The sequence below is a fragment of the Triticum aestivum genome, chromosome 5B (genome assembly GCF_018294505.1).
Source record: "Triticum aestivum cultivar Chinese Spring chromosome 5B, IWGSC CS RefSeq v2.1, whole genome shotgun sequence".
NCBI classification, from domain to species: Eukaryota; Viridiplantae; Streptophyta; class Magnoliopsida; order Poales; family Poaceae; genus Triticum; species Triticum aestivum.
The window spans coordinates 575,576,870-575,600,192 of NC_057807.1; the positions used below are offsets into that span (position 1 = coordinate 575,576,870).

The 23,323-nt window shown below is 44.9% G+C and overlaps 1 protein-coding gene across 2 annotated transcripts; it reads right to left on the minus strand.

The window, feature by feature from the left end:
- Positions 1 to 3,486: 3,486 nt before the first annotated feature.
- Positions 3,487 to 14,474, minus strand: LOC123116983 (universal stress protein A-like protein). 2 transcript variants are annotated; one of them, XM_044537844.1, is made up of 5 exons: positions 14,296 to 14,474; positions 13,959 to 14,187; positions 13,773 to 13,862; positions 4,084 to 4,130; positions 3,487 to 3,794 (listed from the first exon to the last, which is right to left on the minus strand). In XM_044537844.1, the coding sequence occupies exons 2-5, from the start codon at positions 14,156 to 14,158 to the stop codon at positions 3,775 to 3,777; spliced, it is 357 nt and encodes a 118-aa protein (XP_044393779.1). In that variant the 5' UTR covers positions 14,159 to 14,187; positions 14,296 to 14,474; the 3' UTR covers positions 3,487 to 3,774. The 2 variants fall into 2 exon arrangements, with proteins under 2 accessions (XP_044393779.1, XP_044393780.1); XM_044537845.1 differs by lacking the exon at positions 4,084 to 4,130 and having other exon boundaries at positions 14,296 to 14,473.
- Positions 14,475 to 23,323: the final 8,849 nt, after the last annotated feature.

Consider the following 23,323-nt stretch of genomic DNA (forward strand, 5'->3'; position numbering starts at 1 on the left):
GCTAACTAACCAACGTTCGCCGGGAAGAAACTGCCAGCGAACACAGTCGCAACCAGCAGTTTTTCAATAAATTGCCCTCTCTAGTCTCTACCACAGATTGCTACTATGCTAGTCTGAAGAAACTGTCAACTCTACAACTGAAACTGTCATGAAAGCGTTCATGATTATCATCCTCCACGGCGAATGTTCGCCGACTAAGAGGGTCCTTTTTTAGGTATAAACCCGAAAACCTACAACTTGGATACCTCGTAGGAGGATTTCTTTTCATAACAACATCGAACAATTATTTGACAGTATCAAGGGCCGCGTCAAAACCAATGGAGATCACGAATGCTCTGTTTATCATTGCCATGTCAACAGTGTTCGGCGTCACTTGCTTTGTTTATCAGTTTGTTTTAGCAAATGTTTTGTTTATCAGTGTCGCATAGAACAGTTAACATTTACTTTTTTATTGTTTTATCTATTGCACGCATATACTGTGCTACTAAACCCATTCCTGTTCAGTGACAGGTTGCTACTAGCCGTGAAAATTTTACCATGAAATTCTAAGGGCCGATTCTTTTGAGGCTTCTAGCAGCTTAGTTTTGGGATGGGGGCTTAACTTATTTTCACCGCTCTTTTCTTCACAATGAGAACTAGGGGAGAGGTGCTTCCCGCAGAAGCCCACTTAAAAATGAAGGGGTATAGCCCATTGAACATGTTGTTCGCACACATTACGCCGTGTGTGTCACCGTCCCACCATTCACAACCTAACAGAGGCCTGGAAAGAAATCCAAGAATTCCACGAGGCACTCACTCAAGTGCCTCTTGTCCGCACTTCGAATGTTTCGTGAACGGTTCAAGGGGCTTTATCAACAATCTACGCCAACTCTTCTTCCGCTGCAACTGAAATTGGTAATGATCCGATCGAACCTTGTATGCATCTTCATAGTGATTCGGGAGTATCCGTAGGACAATTTTTTTTTCTACTGTGTTTCCTAACATCTGACACATTCAAGTCCGTGTGTATATTGCACATCTTTATATGTCTCCATGTTCCACAAAATTCACAAATTATGTGGAGTTTGCTTCATATATGTTTGAATAGCTGGTAGGACCTTGGTTCCTTAGCATGGGCTATGGCGGCACTATCCTCAATAGTGTTTCACTGGCTCCAACATACTTGGAACCCTACCAAGTTCAAGAACTCTTTGATCCAAATACCCACCCATACCCTCCATCGTCGCTTCCAAAGCGGCAATATACTTTGCCTTTGTTGTAGAATCCGCCAGAGTGTTCTACTTGGAGCAATTCCAGGTTACTGTGCCACCGTTCACTGTATTCACAAATCCCGACTGAAAATGAAAATCAACTGGATCAATGATAAAGATTGCATCGATGTAACCACTTACAACGATTTTGCATCGATGTAAGCCTTTGCAAATAACTTTTCATCACCTCCATATATGTGAAACATGTCCTTAGCCCTAGTTAGATATTTAAGGATTTTTTCACTATTGGCCCATGATCAACACATTAATCACTCCGGTATCTTGCTCGCAATTCTTTGGAGCATATGGCATATATGGTTATGTACATACCATGGAGTACATGATAAATCCAAACGCAGAGTGTATGGAATCTCACTCATGTGTTCTTGCTCATCAACCGTCTTAGGGTACTGGGTTTTTCCTGAAACATTTTTCGTGTGACCTTAGTTAGAACCTCTTTGTGTTTTTCATACTAAACCACTTTAATATTTTGTCAATATGTATTTTGGCTTCGCCCTATTAGACGCTATGATCTATCTCTATTGATATTTATGCCTAGTATACATGTTGTCTAGCCAAGTCCTTCTTTGAAAAATTATTTTTATTGATGTTCTAATTCATGTCAAGAAATTTACATCATTTACAATTAACAATATGGTTTCCCCATAAAGTATAAGAAATGTTATTGGACTCCCATTTAATTTCTTGCAAACACAAGGATCTTCGCCATTCTTGATGAAATCAAACTCTTTGACCATTTCATCGAGATGAAGATTCCAGTTCCTTTGTGCTTGCATAAAATGGATCTCTGAAGTTTTGCACATTATTCAAGCATCCCTTGGATCGACAAACCCTTGTGATGTACCATATACACGTTCATATTTAGTATTCCGTTTAGAAAAGTTTGTTTTGACGCCCATCTACCATATATCAAAGTTGAAATATCCAACGATTGCTAGAATAACCCAAATTAGCTCAAGCATTGCTACGTTGTGATTAATTATTTCATCGTAGTCAACTCATTGAACTTGTCAAAAACACTTTGCAATAAGTCAAGCTTTTAGGATGTCAGCGGCAACATCCGATGTTGGTCGGTTCACAACGGTGTGAAGTGGTGTTAGTCAGTTTCGCGCTTCCATCATGAGTGGCCTCCTGACGATCGTTGCTTAATGTCTAACCTGGAGTGTTGGCTGACGAAACTAGTGAAAGATCCATTTTCAAGGCGGTGATTGGAGTACAACTTCCTCCCTAGGGTAAAAACTCTTGTTCTGACCTTCATTGTTTAGGTTCTGCGGCAGCAAACTGCGTGTTACCTTGTTGAAGGTGTTGTCTACTTGTTGTCGTAGTGTCCTTCATTGGTTGGTCTCCACAATCATGATGAAAATCCTTATCCTTGTTGTATCTGCTTGGATATGGTGATAATGGCGCGAGGGCGGATATCCCTTCTTGAAGGCGTTATTGCCGAAGAAGTCGACTTAGTCGAAGGTGCTGATTTCATATCATGTGTCTCTCGTAGTTATTCAAGTCTTGTACTCAATTTGTTGATGGTTGCTTTGCATCAAATTTAACAAAAATGACCATACGCATCCTTTTCGAAGGCACAAAAAATATCTAAAAATCCCTGACTCTTTGAAGTACGTATGAAATTCTGGACATGAAGGAAGTTATATCATGGCATCTCTTCTGAACACTAATTTGTTCATGGCAATGGCATGCCGTTCATTACATGTGATGGATAGGAACTTTGGAATATTTTTGTTCAATAAATAGATCTCGTATTGGTCATGTATTAGGTGAACCGAACTCTTGGAGATGTACTGTACCTGTTTTTCACCAGCATCACCGTACTTCAAGGGACACTACGTCCATGACAACGTTTGCACTGGGACAAGTGCACTAATCAAGATTAAACTTTTGAACAAGCGCTTGCAGCCATACAACAGTTCACTCCCTAATTTCTTCATACATGCCACTACACGGGATCACATCCTTAAATAGACACGAGTCACTTTTTTTTTATAAAAGAGCTCTCTCTCTCTCTCTCTCTCTGATTTCCATTAACAGAAATCACCAAGTCTTACAACAAAGAAAAAGAAAATACAAGAGCTACCGTAGCTATCTCCCCGGCGAACCACTGGCTATTAAGGAAGAGGGGGAGCCACCCCCCCCCCCCCCCAAAGCAGCACACCCGGAGAGATCTAAGGCCTGAGCTCAACAGCAAGTCCCAGCACCAGAATTTTCAACACAGTTGTAACGACATAAAAGTATCTAGAGCGGCATACAAACTGCTTATCATACAGAAATTTATTGCTCCCCAAGGAGAAACCAGAAGATAGAAGGAGAAGCAGAGAACATGATGATCTTGAAGCCTCTTTAAGCATCTGTCGCAGCAGCACGGTCCTGGGAAAGACTTGAACTTTTTGGTCATCCCATGATTCTTCTAGTCTCCAGGCGCCACCCATGTGCTGCTCTAAACACTTCTTCAGCCACTTCACCAACCTGCTTCACTCCTGCCTTCATCATGTCACTTCTTGTGGGGTTTTTCTGCAAAATGTTCCAATCATGTAAATTTTTGAAGCAACAGATTAACAGGTATGCAGGGATCATTCACCCTGTTATTTTCAAAAACAACACTATTTCTCAGTTTCTAAATAGTCCAACATATAGCCGAAATCCCTATCATAACTAAGCCCCTCTCTTCTCTTCCAAAGGTCTTGACCCAAGTTCTCATCACCAGATCGAGACATCTGGAATGTCAGTTAAACTGAAAGCACATTTTAAAATATTCCATAATACCTAGCTACAGAGCAGGATATAAAGAGATGGTTTATACTTTCTTCACGCTCACAAAATGGGCATTTCTCATCTCCTTTCCACCCCCTACATAGCAGATGTGAGGATGTTATTCCTAAGAGCCAGCCACATAAAGACCTTGACTCCAGATGGCATTTTGATTTTCCACATATAAAGATGTGGGTATTGTTGGAAATATGCCCTAGAGGCAATAATAAAAGTATTATTATATTTCATTGTTCATGATAATTGTCTTGTATTCATGCTATAACTGTATTATCCGGAAATCGTAATACACGTGTGAATACTTAGACCACACTATGTCCCTGGTAAGCCTCTAGTTGACCAGCCCGTTGTGATCAACAGATAGTCATGGTTTCCTGACTATGGACATTGGATGTCATTGATAACGGGATCACATCATTAGGAGAATGATGTGATGGACAAGACCCAATCCTAAGCATAGCATAAAAGATCGTGTAGTTCGTTTTGCTAGAGCTTTGCAAGTGTCAAGTATCTCTTCCTTCGACCATGAGATCGTGTAACTCCCGGATACCGTAAGAATGCCTTGGGTGTGCCAAACGTCACAACGTAACTGGGTGACTATAAAGGTGCATTACAGGTATCTCCGAAAGTAGCTGTTGGGTTGACACGGATCGAGACTGGGATTTGTCACTCCGTATGACGGAGAGGTATCTCTGGGCCCACTCGGTAATGCATCATCATAATGAGCTCAAAGTGACCAAAGTGTTGGACACGGGATCATGCATTACGGTACGAGTAAAGTGACTTGCCGGTAACGAGACTGAACAAGGTATTGGGATACCGACGATCAAGTCTCGGGCAAGTAACGTACCGATTGGCAAAGGGAATTGTATACAGGGTTTGATCGAATCCTCGACATAGTGGTTCATCCGATGACAACATCGAGGAGCATGTGGGAGCCATCATGGGTATCCAGATCCCGCTGATGGTTATTGACTAAGAGAGTCTCGGTCATGTCTACATGTCTCCCGAACCCGTAGGGTCTACACACTTAAGGTTCAGTCACGCTAGGGTTGTAGGGATATGTATATGCAGTAACCCGAATGTTTTTCGGAGTCCCGGATGAGATCCCGGACGTCACGAGGAGTTCCGGAATGGTCCGGAGGTAAAGATTTATATATGGGAAGTCCTGTTTCGGGCATCGGGACAAGTTTCGGGGTTATCGGTATTGTACCGGGACCACCGGAGGGGTCCCGGGGGCCCACCGGGTGGGGCCACCCATCCCCGGGGGCCACATGGGCTGTAGGGGGTGCGCCTTGGCCTACATGGGCCAAGGGCACCAGCCCCACAAGGCCCATGCGCCTAGGGTTTCCAAGGGGGAGGAGTCCTACTAGTGGAAGGCACCTCCTAGGTGCCTTGGGGGGGAGGGAATCCCCCCTTGGCCGCCGCACCCCCTAGGAGATTTGATCTCCTAGGGCCGGCCACCCCCCTTGGCACCCCTATATATAGTGGGGGGAGAGGAGGGACTTCATACCTTGTGCCCTGGCCTTTGGTTGCCTCCTTCTCCCTCCCCAACACCTCCTCCAACTCCATAGCGCTTAGCGAAGCTCTGCCGGAGTACTGCAGCTCCACCAACACCACGCCGTCGTGCTGCTGCTGGTGCCATCTCCCTCAACCTCTCCTCCCTTCCTTGCTGGATCAAGAAGGAGGAGACGTGGCTGTTCCGTATGTGTGTTGAACGCGGAGGTGCCGTCCGTTCGGCGCAGGTCATCGGTGATTTGAATCACGTCGAGTACGACTACATCATCACCTTGCAAGCTTCCGCACGCGATCTACAAGTGGTATGTAGATGCAAACTCTCTCCCTAGACTCGTTGCTTAGATGAACTCATAGATGGATCTTGGTGAAATCGTAGGAAAAATTTTAATTTTCTGCAACGTTCCCCAACAGTGGCATCATGAGCTAGGTCTATGCGTAGTTCTCTTTGCACGAGTAGAACACAACTTTGTTGTGGGCGTGGATTTTGTCATCTTACTTGCCTCTACTAGTCTTTTCTTGCTCAACGGTATTGTGGGATGAAGCGGCCCGGACCAACCTTACACGTACGCTTACGTGAGACCGGTTCCACCGACTGACATGCACAAGTTGCATAAGGTGGCTGGCGGGTGTCTGTCTCTCCCACCTTAGTTGGAGCGGAATCGATGAACAGGGCCCTTATGAAGGGTAAATAGAAGTTGACAAAATCACGTTGTGGTGATTCGTAGGTAAGAAAACGTTCTTGCTAGAACCCAATTGCAGCCACGTAAAAGATGCAACAACAATTAGAGGACGTCTAACTTGTTTTTGCAGCGATTGATCATGTGATGTGATATGGCCAGAAGTTGTGATGAATGATGAATTGTGATGTATGAGATCATGTTCTTTGTAATAGGATTCACGACTTGCATGTCGATGAGTATGACAACCGGCAGGAGCCATAGGAGTTGTCATTATTTTTTGTATGACCTGCGTGTCATTGAATAACGTCATGTAAACTACTTTACTTTATTGCTAAACGTTAGTCATAGAAGTAGAAGTAGTCGTTGGCGTGACAACTTCATGAAGACACGATGATGGAGATCATGATGATGGAGATCATGGTGTCAAGCCGGTGACAAGATGATCATGGAGCCCCGAAGATGAAGATCAATGGAGCTATATGATATTGGCCATATCATGTCACAACTATATAATTGCATGTGATGTTTATTATGTATTATGCATCTTGTTTACTTAGAACGACGGTAGTAAATAAGATGATCCCTTATAAAATTTCAAGAAGTGTTCTCCCCTAACTGTGCACCGTTGCTACAGTTCGTCGTTTCTAAGCACCACGTGATGATCGGGTGTGATGGATTCTTACGTTCACATACAACGGGTGTAAGACAGTTTTACACAGCGAAAACACTTAGGGTTAACTTGACGAGCCTAGCATGTACAGACATGGCCTCGGAACACGGAGACCGAAAGGTCGAACACGAGTCGTATGGAAGATACGATCAACATGAAAATGTTCACCGACGATGACTAGTCCGTCTCACGTGATGATCGGACACGGGCTGGTCGACTCGGATCGTGTAACACTTAGATGACTAAAGGGATGTCTAATCTAAGTGGGAGTTCATAATTTGATTAGAACTTTATTATCATGAACATAGTCTAAAACCTTTGCAAATATGTCTTGTAGATCAATGGCCAACGCTAATGTCAACATGAACTTCAACGCGTTCCTAGAGAAAACCAAGCTGAAAGATGATGGCAGCAACTATACGGACTGGGTCCGGAACCTGAGGATCATCCTCATAGCTGCCAGGAAACAATATGTCCTAGAAGGACCGCTAGGTGATGCTCCCGTCCTAGAGAACCAAGACATTATGAATGCTTGGCAAACTCGCGCTGATGATTACTCCCTCGTTCAGTGCGGCATGCTTTACAGCTTAGAACCGGGGCTCCAAAAGCGTTTTGAGCATCACGGAGCATATGAGATGTTCGAAGAGCTGAAACTAGTTTTTCAAGCTCATGCCCGGGTCGAGAGATATGATGTCTCCGACAAGTTCTACAGTTGTAAGATGGAGGAAAACAGTTCTGTCAGTGAGCACATCCTGAAGATGTCTGGGTTGCACAACCGTATGACCCAGCTAAACATTAACCTCCCAGATGAGGCGGTCATTGACAGAATCCTCCAGTCGCTCCCACCAAGCTACAAGAGCTTTGTGATGAACTACAACATGCAAGGAATGGAAAAGACCATTCCTGAATTGTTCTCGATGCTGAAGTCAGCAGAGGCTGAAATCAAGAAAGAACATCAAGTGTTGATGGTCAATAAGACCACTAAGTTCAAGAAGGGCAAGGGTAAGAAGAACTTCAAGAAGGACGGCAAAGATGTTGCCGCGCCTGGTAAGCCAGTTACCGGGAAGAAGTCAAAGAATGGACCCAAGCCTGAGACTGAGTGCTTTTATTGCAAGGGGAAGGGTCACTGGAAGCGGAACTGCCCCAAATACTTAGCGGATAAGAAGGCCGGCAACACCAAAGGTATATTTGATATACATGTGATTGATGTGTACCTTACCAGTAATCGTAGTAACTCCTGGGTATTTGATACCGGTGCCGTTGCTCATATTTGTAACTCACAGCAGGAGCTACGGAATAAACGGAGACTGGCAAAGGATGAGGTGACGATGCGCGTCGGGAATGGTTCCAAAGTCGATGTGATCGCCGTCGGCACGCTGCCTCTACATTTACCTACGGGATTAGTTTTGAACCTCAATAATTGTTATTTAGTGCCAAGTTTGAGCATGAACATTGTATCTGGATCTCGTTTAATACGAGATGGCTACTCATTTAAGTCTGAGAATAATGGTTGTTCGATTTATATGAGAGATATATTTTATGGTCATGCTCCGATGGTCAATGGTTTATTCTTAATGAATCTCGAGCGTAATATTACACATGTTCATAGTGTAGATGCCAAAAGATTTAAAGTTGATAACGATAGTCCCACATACTTGTGGCACTGCCGCCTTGGTCACATTGGTGTCAAGCGCATGAAGAAGCTCCATGCTGATGGACTTTTAGAGTCTCTTGATTATGAATCATTTGACACGTGCGAACCCTGCCTCTTAGGTAAAATGACCAAGACTCCGTTCTCCGGAACAATGGAGCGAGCAACCAACTTGTTGGAAATCATACATACCGATGTGTGCGGTCCAATGAGCGTTGAGGCTCGCGGAGGATATCGTTATGTTCTCACTCTCACAGATGACTTGAATAGATATGGGTATGTCTACTTAATGAAACACAAGTCTGAGACCTTTGAAAAGTTCAAGGAATTTCAGAATGAGGTGGAGAATCAACGTGACCGAAAGATAAAATTCTTACGATCAGATCGTGGAGGAGAATACTTAAGTCACGAATTTGGTACACACTTAAAGAAATGTGGAATCGTTTCACAGCTCACGCCGCCTGGAACACCTCAGCGAAACGGTGTGTCCGAACGTCGTAATCGCACTCTATTGGATATGGTGCGGTCTATGATGTCTCTTACCGATTTACCGCTATCATTTTGGGGATACGCTCTAGAGACAGCTACATTCACTTTAAATAGGGCACCGTCTAAATCCGTTGAGACGACACCGTATGAATTATGGTTTGGAAAGAAACCTAAGCTGTCGTTTCTAAAAGTTTGGGGATGCGAAGCTTATGTCAAGAAACTTCAACCTGAAAAGCTCGAACCAAAGTCGGAAAAATGCGTATTCATAGGATACCCTAAGGAAACTATAGGGTATACCTTCTACTTAAGATCCGAAGGCAAGATCTTTGTTGCCAAGAACGGATGCTTTCTGGAGAAAGAGTTTCTCTCGAAAGAAGTAAGTGGGAGGAAAGTAGAACTCGATGAAGTACTACCTCTTGAGCGGGATAGTGACGCAGCACAGGAAACCATTCCTGTGATGCCCACACCAACTGAAGAGGAAAACCATGATGATGATCAAGGTACTTCGGATCAAGTTACTGCTGAACTTCGTAGGTCCACAAGGACACGTTCCGCACCAGAGTGGTACGGCAACCCTGTCCTGGAAATCATGTTGTTAGACAACAATGAACCTTCGAACTATGAAGAAGCAATGACGGGCCCGGATTCCAACAAATGGCTTGAAGCCATGAAATCCGAGATAGAATCCATGTATGAAAACAAAGTATGGACTTTGACAGACTTGCCCGATGATCGGCGAGCGATAGAAAACAAATGGATCTTTAAGAAGAAGACGGACGCGGATGGTAATGTTACCATCTATAAAGCTCGACTTGTCGCTAAGGGTTATCGACAGGTTCAAGGGATTGACTACGACGAGACATTCTCTCCCGTAGCGAAGCTAAAGTCCGTCCGAATCATGTTAGCAATTGCCGCATACTATGATTATGAGATATGGCAGATGGACGTCAAAACAGCATTCCTTAACGGGCATCTTAAGGAAGAACTGTATATGATGCAGCCGGAAGGTTTTGTCGATCCTCAGAACGCTAACAAAGTATGCAAGCTCCAGCGATCCATTTATGGACTGGTGCAAGCATCTCGGAGTTGGAACATTCGCTTTGATGAGATGATCAAAGCGTTTGGGTTTATGCAAACTTATGGAGAAGCCTGCGTTTACAAGAAAGTGAGTGGGAGCTCTGTAGCATTTCTCATATTATATGTAGATGACATACTCCTGATGGGAAATAATATAGAATTTCTGGACAGCATTAAGGCCTACTTGAATAAGTGTTTTTCAATGAAGGACCTTGGAGAAGCTGCTTATATATTAGGCATCAAGATCTATAGAGATAGATCGAGACGCCTCATAGGTCTTTCACAAAGTACATACCTTGATAAGATTTTGAAGAGATTCAGAATGGATCAGTCCAAGAAGGGGTTCTTGCCTATGTTACAAGGTATGAGACTGAGCTCAGCTCAGTCACCGACCACGGCAAAAGATAAAGAAGAGATGAGTGTCATCCCCTATGCTTCAGCCATAGGATCTATTATGTATGCCATGCTGTGTACCAGACCCGATGTAAACCTTGCCGTAAGTTTGGTAGCAAGATACCAAAGTAATCCCGGCAAGGAACACTGGACAGCGGTCAAGAATATCCTGAAGTACCTGAAAAGGACAAAGGACATGTTTCTCGTTTATGGAGGAGACGAAGAGCTCGTCGTAAAGGGTTACGTCGACGCTAGCTTTGACTCAGATCCGGATGACTCTAAGTCACAAACCGGATACGTGTATATGTTGAATGGTGGAGCAGTAAGCTGGTGCAGCTGCAAGCAGAGCGTCGTGGCGGGATCTACGTGTGAAGCGGAGTACATGGCAGCCTCGGAGGCAGCACATGAAGCGATTTGGGTGAAGGAGTTCATCACCGACCTAGGAGTCATACCCAATGCGTCGGGGCCGATCAAACTCTTCTGTGACAACACTGGAGCTATTGCCCTCGCAAAGGAGCCCAGGTTTCACAAGAAGACCAGGCACATCAAGCGTCGTTTCAACTCCATCCGTGAAAATGTTCAAGATGGAGACATAGAGATTTGCAAAGTACACACGGATCTGAATGTCGCAGATCCGCTGACTAAACCTCTCTCGCGTGCAAAACATGATCAACACCAGAACTCTATGGGTGTTCGATTCATCACAATGTAACTAGATTAGTGACTCTAGTGCAAGTGGGAGACTGTTGGAAATATGCCCTAGAGGCAATAATAAAAGTATTATTATATTTCATTGTTCATGATAATTGTCTTGTATTCATGCTATAACTGTATTATCCGGAAATCGTAATACACGTGTGAATACTTAGACCACACTATGTCCCTGGTAAGCCTCTAGTTGACCAGCCCGTTGTGATCAACAGATAGTCATGGTTTCCTGACTATGGACATTGGATGTCATTGATAACGGGATCACATCATTAGGAGAATGATGTGATGGACAAGACCCAATCCTAAGCATAGCATAAAAGATCGTGTAGTTCGTTTTGCTAGAGCTTTGCAAGTGTCAAGTATCTCTTCCTTCGACCATGAGATCGTGTAACTCCCGGATACCGTAAGAATGCCTTGGGTGTGCCAAACGTCACAACGTAACTGGGTGACTATAAAGGTGCATTACAGGTATCTCCGAAAGTAGCTGTTGGGTTGACACGGATCGAGACTGGGATTTGTCACTCCGTATGACGGAGAGGTATCTCTGGGCCCACTCGGTAATGCATCATCATAATGAGCTCAAAGTGACCAAAGTGTTGGACACGGGATCATGCATTACGGTACGAGTAAAGTGACTTGCCGGTAACGAGACTGAACAAGGTATTGGGATACCGACGATCAAGTCTCGGGCAAGTAACGTACCGATTGGCAAAGGGAATTGTATACAGGGTTTGATCGAATCCTCGACATAGTGGTTCATCCGATGACAACATCGAGGAGCATGTGGGAGCCATCATGGGTATCCAGATCCCGCTGATGGTTATTGACTAAGAGAGTCTCGGTCATGTCTACATGTCTCCCGAACCCGTAGGGTCTACACACTTAAGGTTCAGTCACGCTAGGGTTGTAGGGATATGTATATGCAGTAACCCGAATGTTTTTCGGAGTCCCGGATGAGATCCCGGACGTCACGAGGAGTTCCGGAATGGTCCGGAGGTAAAGATTTATATATGGGAAGTCCTGTTTCGGGCATCGGGACAAGTTTCGGGGTTATCGGTATTGTACCGGGACCACCGGAGGGGTCCCGGGGGCCCACCGGGTGGGGCCACCCATCCCCGGGGGCCACATGGGCTGTAGGGGGTGCGCCTTGGCCTACATGGGCCAAGGGCACCAGCCCCACAAGGCCCATGCGCCTAGGGTTTCCAAGGGGGAGGAGTCCTACTAGTGGAAGGCACCTCCTAGGTGCCTTGGGGGGGAGGGAATCCCCCCTTGGCCGCCGCACCCCCTAGGAGATTTGATCTCCTAGGGCCGGCCACCCCCCTTGGCACCCCTATATATAGCGGGGGGAGAGGAGGGACTTCATACCTTGTGCCCTGGCCTTTGGTTGCCTCCTTCTCCCTCCCCAACACCTCCTCCAACTCCATAGCGCTTAGCGAAGCTCTGCCGGAGTACTGCAGCTCCACCAACACCACGCCGTCGTGCTGCTGCTGGTGCCATCTCCCTCAACCTCTCCTCCCTTCCTTGCTGGATCAAGAAGGAGGAGACGTGGCTGTTCCGTACGTGTGTTGAACGCGGAGGTGCCGTCCGTTCGGCGCAGGTCATCGGTGATTTGAATCACGTCGAGTACGACTACATCATCACCTTGCAAGCTTCCGCACGCGATCTACAAGTGGTATGTAGATGCAAACTCTCTCCCTAGACTCGTTGCTTAGATGAACTCATAGATGGATCTTGGTGAAACCGTAGGAAAAAATTTAATTTTCTGCAACGTTCCCCAACAGGTATTTGATCCCATTTTTTATCAAGTGTGTATAGAATGACTTTACAGTACAGACCCCTTTTTTAGTCAGTGTCCACTTCACCTTATCTTTGTTCTCACTCAGGACCATCGAGCTACATACTTCTTTTAAGTGTTCCCATAATTCCCTTGCGACCCTGTCAAAGTTCTTCTAAAATGCATGTTGTCAATCCCCCCTTCAATGATCTCCTTGACCGTTTTCTTCTTATCAAAACAAATATTATACAACCTAGGGAAGTTTTTACTCAAAGGTGCAAATACAATCCACTAATCCTCTCAGAATCTTACGTTTTCCCCATTTCCTACTATGAATTTACTACACAGAGAGTAAAATGATCTCTGTGTTTCAATAGCTCCCTTCAAAATTGAGAGTCTCCTTGTTTAGCAGAAATATTACCCAGTGTTTTATTTCCCTGGTATTTTTTCAAGATAATCTCTTGCCATAGCCCTTCTGTGTTATAAATTTTCCACCACCACTTGTAGAGTAAGGCTTTATTCATGTGGGCAAGGTTTTGAATCCCCAACCCATCCATGTCTTTAGGTCTGCAGACCTCAGACCATTTAACTAAATGGTATTTTTTTTCTTTTTATCATTTTCCTGCCATAATAACCTTGCTTTAAAAAAATCCATACGTGTATTCACCTCAACAGGTAAACACGAGTCACTTGAGACATTATTACAAAAACAGAAGTTCAGAGCTAGTGCTAGTTGACAGAAGTAGAGGGAGAGCCTCACTCATGGCGGGCTTTGTTGGGCGGCTTGACGATGAGAACGGGGCAGCGCGCGTGATGGGCGAGGTAGTCGCTCACGCTGCCCAAAAACGCCCTGCCAATACCACGCGCACAGGGTCAGATTCTGAATCAAAATCTACTGTCGAAGATGCTCAGGTGTGTACCTCTGGCTCTGGCAACTGGTACGTACCTCTTGATCATGCCCAGGCCGCGGCTGCCGAGGACGAGCAAGTCGGCGCGCATGTCCTCCACGGCCTGGCAGATCGCATCCTTGGCGTCGCCCTCCACCACCGCCGCCGTGACGCTCGCCTGCTTCTGCCTGCACACGTCGAGCGCGCGGGCCACCACGTTCCTGGAGTTCTCCGCCTGCGTCCTCCTCATGGCGTCCATCGCCGTGGGCGGGACGTAGGCCAGGCCTGCTGCGATACGACGCCGCACGCAGCAAACGTGTCAGCCTTGAGCGTCAGCGAGCGCGGCCGCGCGCGGGCCGAGTTCATACAGTGAGTGCGCGTGGGATTGTGTGGTACCATAGGCGGAGCGGTCGACGCGGTGCTGGGCGAGGCCTCGGTGCTCTCCTCCATGACGACGCGCTCGCTTGCGGTTATGCCAAGGCCGGCTTCGTGCCTAGCGATCACTGCCTCGATGGCCACATCACCTGTCGTATATATGCGCGCGCACGCACGCACGGTCGGCGCCGCTAGCTTTTGGATGTGGACGTCCCGAGATAGATAGATAGATAGAGACGAGGGGGACGCGGTGGCTTTTGGTCCATAGCTACCGCTGTGCGTTCGTCAACTCCTGCTTGCGTCCGGCAGCCGGGCGGTGTATCTTGGCTTCCTTCGGCCGTTGCGCGTGCCATGACAACAGACCCGCGCATGGTCAGCCCGGCCCAAAAGCCCGAAATCCAAGCTGGGCTCAGCTTTTCTGTCCAAAGGCCGGCCCCAAAGCCCGAAAATAAGCCCGAACAGGGCATAGATCATTATTTTATATAAGAAATATGTGTAATTCCCCCTAAAAAAAGAAATATGTGTAATTATTTTTTTAAATATCCTAAAAACATTATTTTAATTAAAAGGCACTCTTCATGTGTTTCGTGCCGGGCTGGGCTCGGGCTTAGGCTTGAGATTTTGAGGTCGGGCTTTACAAAGCCCGGCCCGATGAATGCCCAGGTTTACCAACAGGGTCGGTGTCACTTGCTCGGTGACAAATCAAATTGTAACGTCATCTACTGTATCACTAGTAGCGTGTTTAATAGGCTGCATCCATTCTAACTGGACCTTAGACTAGTGCGATGCAAAAATAGGACGTTTGGTTGGGTGAGTTGCATCTGTTTTTTGACCCACGCGAAACTTAAAGCAATTCCGGGTCTGGCAGGAAGGGGGGACGACCGAATCGACCGTTTTTCGCGACCCAGGCTCATAATTCCCCCCCTTTCAAGTCACCTCCCACTCCCATTTACACATCTCTCTCGCATCATCCCTTCGTGATCTCTGATTACAGACTCAGAGTTGTGCTATCATCCACCCCCATCCTCATCAGCAGCAACGCCATCCAAGACCGGTGGGTGGTCTGTCTCGCCCGGTCCGGCATTGACCTGATGTCGGCAATCTAGGTGTCGTCCCCCATCTGCAGAGAGCCGCAAGCAGTGGCCATTGACCCACCAGTCAATGCGGCTCCTGCTTCGGAGGTAATCATTTGGGGTGCATCGGCGGAGGAAAGCCCGCCGAAGACGGCGGTCGTGGTCGCCAGGTTTTTTAAACCCCCCCCCCCCCAGGAGGGTTTTCTCCCCTTGCTTTGGGGCAAGGCAAGGGAAGCACAGTCGGAGCATCGATGACGACACCCTCTTCCTCCACCGTGTGCGTCATGAGGAGCATCGTTTAAGTGGCTATGGCCCTCAGATCGGCGTCGACGATTTCCATCTTGGTGAATACGTGGTGGCCACCGCTTACTATGCGCAATTTATGGGAACCTTGTACTCACCTATGGATCACACGGTTTGGAAGGTGTGCTTCGTCCAAAGTCAAATTATTTGCTTGGTTGGTCCATCAAGATAAATTTTGGACCAACAACTACTTGGCCAAGCATGGGTGGCCAAATTGCGGTCTTTGCCCTCTTTACAAGAGAAATCATGAATTCGGGCCGCACCTCTTCTTCAAGTGCCAAGAAAACCTCCGTCTTTCGAACCTGGCTAACGAATGGCTACACTTAGAAAACTTTGACACCTCCTCTTGGCGCCTTGGGAGCTCCAACAAAGATTGGTGGGTCAATCTTCCAGCAACAACATCCTCAACCGTAAAGCAATGGCGTCGCTCACAATGCTCGTTAGTTGGATCATTTGAAACGAGAGAGATGCTCATGTGTTCCGACACTAGGGCAAGTCGGCGACCATCTTGCTCAAGGCCATCAAAGACTGGACCAAGCTTTGGGTCTCGGCAGATGCAAAAAAAGTTAGGAAACATTGTATCGGGAGAGTAATTCCACGCTCATTGTGGGTGGGCCTCACGGCCTTGTAATACAAGGCTCTACCCTCTTCTTAACTAAACTAGAAGAACGCCCGTGCATTGCAACGGGGCCACATTAACTTTAAGAGTTCAATATTACGACATTGGCGACCTTTTTACCATCAAATCCTCACACACACTCCCCCCCCCTCCCTCTTTCTCACTCTCTCTCCCTCTCTCTCTAACACACACACATAGCCTATTTTCCCCGCCAATAAGACTTACTCAATTGGCACGGGCTTTTTAAAAACTTACTTATTGCGTATATAAACATAATGCATGTCAAATTTCAGGTGTGTAGAAAAATTGAATTCCACTTTAATTGCAATGTATTTAGATAAAAAAATGTAATTCAATGACCTATACTGACTCATCTGATGCACAAAAAAAATAAAGTGGTTTAAGAATATACAACAGTTTTGCACTGCATCACAAATGATAGATAACACCTGAAAGCGTTTTTATACAGGTGCTATCTACTCCCTCCATTCCTAAATATAAGTCTTTTTCGAGATTCTAACGCGGACTACATACGGAGCAAATAGTTTAACATGTCATATATTTGGAGTGTTAAATACTTCAAACAAAAGGCAAACAAGCCATCACGTTTGACCACATAGATTAAAATATCTGAACCATAAATTTCACATATTAACATATGAAATTTAAAAAGGTAGCGTTACTTATAAATATTACCATGTATAAATAGTTTAACATGTCACATATCATTCTGAAAAAATTACAGATAGATCAATGCCTTTCTATTAAAAAACTTAGCTGCGTAATACGACAACCACAAGGTTTTCGGTAACCATCTTATGGTAGACTAAAAAAAGAACCCAAATAAAAAAAGAAGACCCTAAGGAAGAGTCCAATCAAAACACATGTGATTATGTTCAATACCAAAAAGAGAAGTCAGACTCCTGCTTCTTTCTTATAACTTACTCAGCTCTTTAAAAGAAAACTTTGTGTACTTAGATTGGAAAATAGATTTGTAGTATACATATCAAAAAAAGCTTGGCAAAGATCAATTGATCTATATTACAATGGTTGAGATCTAAAGTCTAATAATAGTTATGTACCATGTAATTTTTTGGAAGTTAAAAACAAAGAATTTAGTTTTGGTTCTTCGCCTTCTGGGCAAAGGCCGTGACGCAAGACCCTTAGGTTCTTGTCGCTAGTCCTGACCTTCTCCTCCCTGAGCCAAGCAAAGGAAGCAAGCAAACGAACCGATCGATGCAGCTTTGAGCTACACAGGAAGAGCAAGTCAGGGGAGGAAATCCAAAGCAGATCAAAGCACAAAATCAGTAAATAAGCCATCCATCTCACTGGTCCTGTCTACAAAAGCAATTTTCCTCATATCCCAGGTTGGCAACCAATTTGTTCCACATACCAACACGAACCTCAAGCCAGAGCCTAAGATACTAACGTAAGATCTGTGAAATAATTAGAGGAAATGGACATTGTAGGTTTTAAATAATGCGGCCTAGTTTGGCAACGACGTCTTTTCAAAACCATGGTATTCCAAAACCTAAGTATTTCAATACATGGGCAATAAATACTTCAGTTTCTAAAAGTCATAGTTTTTCTCAGTTTTGATAAAACTGCCGAGGTGTTTGGCAAGTGACTGTTTTTCTCAGATTTCTTTGATTTGCATCGACTGTTACGTTGTTGCATGCATATTCAGCTACACTCAGGGATCAGCTTTGTACTCAACCTTGCACGAGCATGTTCTCCTAGATGCTAGGATATGTAGTACAGTTATCTCTTGTGATCCATCAAAGACCGTGATAACACATGCACTGAAGGTCGACGTTTGCAGCTCGTGTATGTGTACGTCCAGCTAGCTATCGATTTATGCATCACTGGTTGATGGCCAGAAGTTGGACACAAGAGAGACCAAGCAACCAGCACTTTCTTGGTTTTAAAAAAAGAGGGCATGGCCTCTTTTTTATATACAACAAAATTACCACAGTTTTAGAGATACCATGGTTTGTCGAACTGCAGTATTTTTTTCATCCAAACGACTCAAAGTATTGAATACCAAAGTTTTCTCAAAAACCACAGTATTTCTAAAAAACCACAAAAATACTTTGGCTTCCAAACGCACCCTAAATTGCATGGGTAAACTCAGGAGCGTGTATTATTTTTTCTTGATATTTCTCAAAATTAAATTCACCTGTTGTACTTCAAAATAGGTGTGTCCCTGAACTAAGAGATACAAAATAAGGCATCAATTTGAGAAATCCAAACGATGAGGATGAGCCATCTAGCATAACACAAACACACACACACACACACAGAGAGAGAGAGAAGAAACGGAAAGCATGAAGGAAGAAAAGTGAATATAAATCACACATCCAGTTATGTTTACTATACTGCAATAAATCATACATCCACATAAGACCCCAAAAAAACCTACACTGTAAGCACCAATGCTAGATACAAAATAAAATGGATATACTGCATAATTTCTCATGTTTGAAGGTGCCACCTCCATTAGTAATGACAAATATGAACTTTACATGAATTAAACAGGATAATTGTTTATTGAGATTATTCCATCTATGCCCTCAATTCCTTAGTTGTGCTCAGTTTTCCCCACTCGCTCATTTTGCCTTGGTTTTGAGCAACTTTTCAGGGGCAAAAGTGAGGAAAATGTGAAGGCAAAATTTTTGAGTCATGGGGAAAAGTGAGTAAAAAGTTAACGAATGGGGAAAAGTGAGCACAACTAAGTGACAAGGGGCATAGATTTAAATAACCCTTGTTTATTTGCTTCACTTCAACCTATGTAGAAATATAATGACTACTTCTTGTAATTAATCTAAATGGTTCCAATAAATTAATATTTAAGGTTGACTACATGGAAAGTTGTATTTGAAATACATCCATAAGGAAGTTGACTAAAAGGTGAACAATGTACTAAAAAATATCATTAAAAGTTAAGACTTGCAGGTCAATACATATCATTAAAATCTCTAAGATTTATGTTATAACCTACTGGTAGATTTTGAGATTAAAGGGAGATTAAGAGCATATGCCCTTCTGTTTCAATACCAGTAAATTTCGATAATGGCTTACAATCCAGTCAGGATATACATGCATATGAAGGCATCTACTTGTTGAACAAGATATTGTCTGCAAGACTGCAATCAAAACATTGTGTCTCTCACTTAGTCTTTGCATATTAGTGAAGAATATACAATCTGCAATCAAAATATTATGTCTCAGCCTTTTGTAGGCAGCATCTAAGATTTTGTAAGCTCTGATAGTAAAAGACCAACGAGTGCCAGAGTTGGAACATAGAAGAATCTTATTTGGGCATGATGCCATCAGGTTCTATGCCAAGATCGAGGTAGTAGAGCTCCCTCAATCTCTCTTGCCAAGCCCTCCCTCTCACCATCAATAGAACAGTCACTCTCGCTTGCCCTGCTTTTGAAATCTCCTTCTGCGCCGCGCAGATCAGTTGGCAGCATAGGCCGAGCTCTCCCATGTATCATCACATTGAACAAAATACGCATCTATGCTTACTTCTCTTGTATCATCACAACGGATGCTATAAATTTGCTTGTGTCCTCGTCATAAATCTGAATCCTGCACAATATGAAAAAGAAAGAAAGTCAGATTTGTTAATACGACATAATGATAGTTCTTTGGAAACACGTACTACGTCGAAACTGGCCATGATAGTACAGATGTCATGTGGATGGACGTATTTGTCCAGGAATAACTAGGAAGAGTACTCAGAGCTCGACAACCCACCGGAGAGAACAGTACACCCTACTTTAAACGTAGTTTCGTGGTTATGGCCGAGGCACATGTCGCCGCGGTGGTTGATATTGCAGCAGTACCTGAGTCTGGCTTCAAAATTCAAAGAACATGGCGCCGTCGACAACATCCAAGGATGCAGTGAGAGCATGGAGACCGCTCTGCCAAACGGGTTCAACGCCACGTTCAGCAGGAACAGGTACTACCGGCCTTTGGCACGGGTCGAGAAGGCTTTGAAGCCGTCACAGAGCTGGACCTCGACGCACACCCAGGCCCGAAGCTCAATCGTGCACGACCACCCGTGCACATCGGCGAAGTGGTCCAGGAGCGCCGCCGTGGAGCAAGCGAAACCGCAGTCCGCCTGCGGGCAGTAGCACGACATCCTGAGGGGACGCCTTGAGGTGGTGGTGGAGGGGGGTGGTTGTAGTAGGCCGACGTGGCGGTGCACCAGTGGGCGGCGTTGGCGCACGGCACCCGGATGGACTCCATTAGCCTCTCCAGTGCGATGTTCCAGTTATAGCCGCTGGTCAACCGGACGTGATACACATGGCACCTCCTTGCAGCCATCATCTTGTCACGGCACCGCGAGCATATGGTATGACCGAAGCCACACTGCACCCGAGCAGAAATGACGTTCCAGTGTTATTGGTACACAAACTTGTGATGGATCGGCCTAGCATGAACGACGAGCGTACGCACTTGGAAGACTGGTGGCTTGAGAGGGAGGTAGCAGATGTCGCAGTTGAGGGTATCGGCGTCATCCACTATCACAGTATCATGTTTGCAAGCGCCATGCGCTTCGCTGCCGGCTCCATCGTACCTGGAACCCGAGATGGTCGTCGTTCTTGTTCTTCTTCTCTTTTTTCCCCTCTGGAAATACTAACCACATATCTTCCCTCTTCGGTGGTCTTGGGCCAACACCTTGAATCTGGAGGTGTCGCGGGCGCTCCTCCTGATGCCACAAACCCTCGCCGCCGACTGCCTCACACGGATGGCCGTCCTGTCCTGCATCCTGCCTTGTACCGCAACACCGACACCGGCACTACCGATCCCCGTTCCCGGCGCCACCCTGCCATCGCAAATTAAATAGGTACATAAATGCTTTCATGATGAGGTTTATTTGTCATGATAGGTATATGCACGTGTGTTGCATCGGGCGTTAATTTTTTTTAAGCGACAGGGGAACATATGGGCACACATCATGATGCAAATCAAATAACAAAAAGAAGATTATGTTTTGGTTATGAAGCATAGAACTTCTGACAACTTTGTCCTAAGATATACTAAAGCCAAAGAATATCATAGAGGGAAATCAAATTATCTGAACGACATGATATTATTTCACAAAATAAGTTAAATGTACATTCAAAATTTAAAATTTCCAATTGGTTATCTTTACATGTAAATAAAAAGGTGGGAGTCAATATTACAATACACTTACCAAAAATGTTCCTCTACGAAAAAATATCATGAAGAATCACCTGCCAAGAATAAAAACTGAGAGCAAGTCTGCAAAATAACAAATTGTTAACAATATGCTCAGTAATATAAATCTCACTGTTCTTGCACACCCTTGAGACTTGAGAGCATATCATTTTTTCCCTTCAGACTATACTCTCGTCTATGAATAGAAAGAGAAAACCATAGAAACTAAATTCAAGTCTGCAGAATAACACAAAGCATCACTCACAGTTCAGTACCATGTGAATGGAGACATATCATACCATCCTTTTTACCTTCTGACTGCACTTCTATTTGTGAGAATTCCAGTAAGTAGATGGGCAATTTAGCAAAATACAACCATTGAAATATGGGAAGCCGTATAAACTGAATAATGTAGATAATATCACATGTACATTATTGGCCTCTAAGATGGAACAAACGTGAATACTACCCAAAACAACACACAAATCTGACTTACACTTTTAAAATTTCATATCTCTCCTATACTACCTAATAAATTCAAGTTGTATACACCTTTTCCAATTGCACAAAAAATTAATTCAGCTTCTAAAGTCTGCAATAGCCCCATAATTCAAAACAGTCTGCAATACCCCCATTACTAACTCTAGTTCAGCAAATCCCTGAGGAAGAGTCATTGGTGAGGATGGGCTAACTCCGCCATATACCATAACTATTCTCAACTACCATATCCAGAAAAAATATTGTTAATTTGACAGGATACCAAAATTGAGTTACAAATAGAAATAACAAAAGTAAAATATCAAGCATAAGTAGTCTATTCAGAGGAATCATTCCCAAAAGCAATTTTGAGCCGAACACCAGAGCACAGCAAGTTGTGACAACTCACATCCCAAATGATAGCAGATTTATTTAAACTGCCAGTGGCATCACAGTACAAATGTTAAAACCAGTAGCATCACACAGGAACACTGTACAGTCAGTTAATGCATGCATACCCGCCGGTAACCTTGCTGCCATCACCGCTCACACTCCTCTGTGTGTCCTTCATCGTCATCTTTCCTTCGATCTAATGCTTCGGCAACTCCAACAACACGTTGTTGCTCCAAGAAATCAGTGAACACCACAGAGAGGGGCGTACTTGGATCCTAAACTCCAAGCAAACAATTAATTAAGATCCCTTGCACACACACACACACAGAGAGAGAGACCAGGGTATCCTAGGGTGAGGGATGAGAGAATCTGACCTACGGAGCGCGGCGCCAGCTGTGTGTCGCCGACTCGCCACTGCCACTGCAGAGATAACACGACCATCGCCGCAAGACGCGGCGGAGCTCACTCGCTCGGAACCGGCGAGGAACGCCGCCGCCAAGAACTTGGAGTTCAAGCCCCGCCACTGGACCTCCTCCCGCGCCTCCTAGATCATCTCCACACCGTCCCCGAAACAGGATCCGACTCCTACTCGCCTCCTCAGCCGGATCTGGCCGGAGATCGCCGTCGCCGCGCCCGGCGGTGCGCAGCAGCGTGGCGGTGGGTGGTGGGGCACTGGAGGCGACGCACTGGAGGTGGGGGGTGGCGCGCAGCAACGTGGTGGCGGGTGGCGGCGCACTGGAGGCGTGGGAGGGGTCGTGCGGGTGGGGGCTTCTTTTTTTATTTTCTCTCTTCGTTAGGAATGTATTGCGTACTTTATTAGTATGGAAGGAGATCGGTGGGAGAAATAAATCGGAGAGGGAGGTGATTTGTTTGGAAGGTGATCTTCTGTATATGGTATTATTTTTGAATTCTTAATTATCAAATATTTACATGATTAAATTGAATCGACACCTGCCAGATCGAGCAAGAATAAATGGAAGAAGTATTAGAC

Bases quoted from the DNA above. Each gene is read 5' to 3' on its own strand.
- LOC123116983 (XM_044537844.1), bottom strand. From the start codon at position 14,158: ATGGACGCCATGAGGAGGACGCAGGCGGAGAACTCCAGGAACGTGGTG. The intron at 13,863-13,958 runs GTACGTACCAGT...TGGTATTGGCAG, and splicing joins GGCCTGGGCATGATCAAGAG to GGCGTTTTTGGGCAGCGTGA. The intron at 4,131-13,772 runs GTGAGGCTCTCC...TCTGCTATGTAG, and splicing joins CCCAACAAAGCCCGCCATGA to GGGGTGGAAAGGAGATGAGA.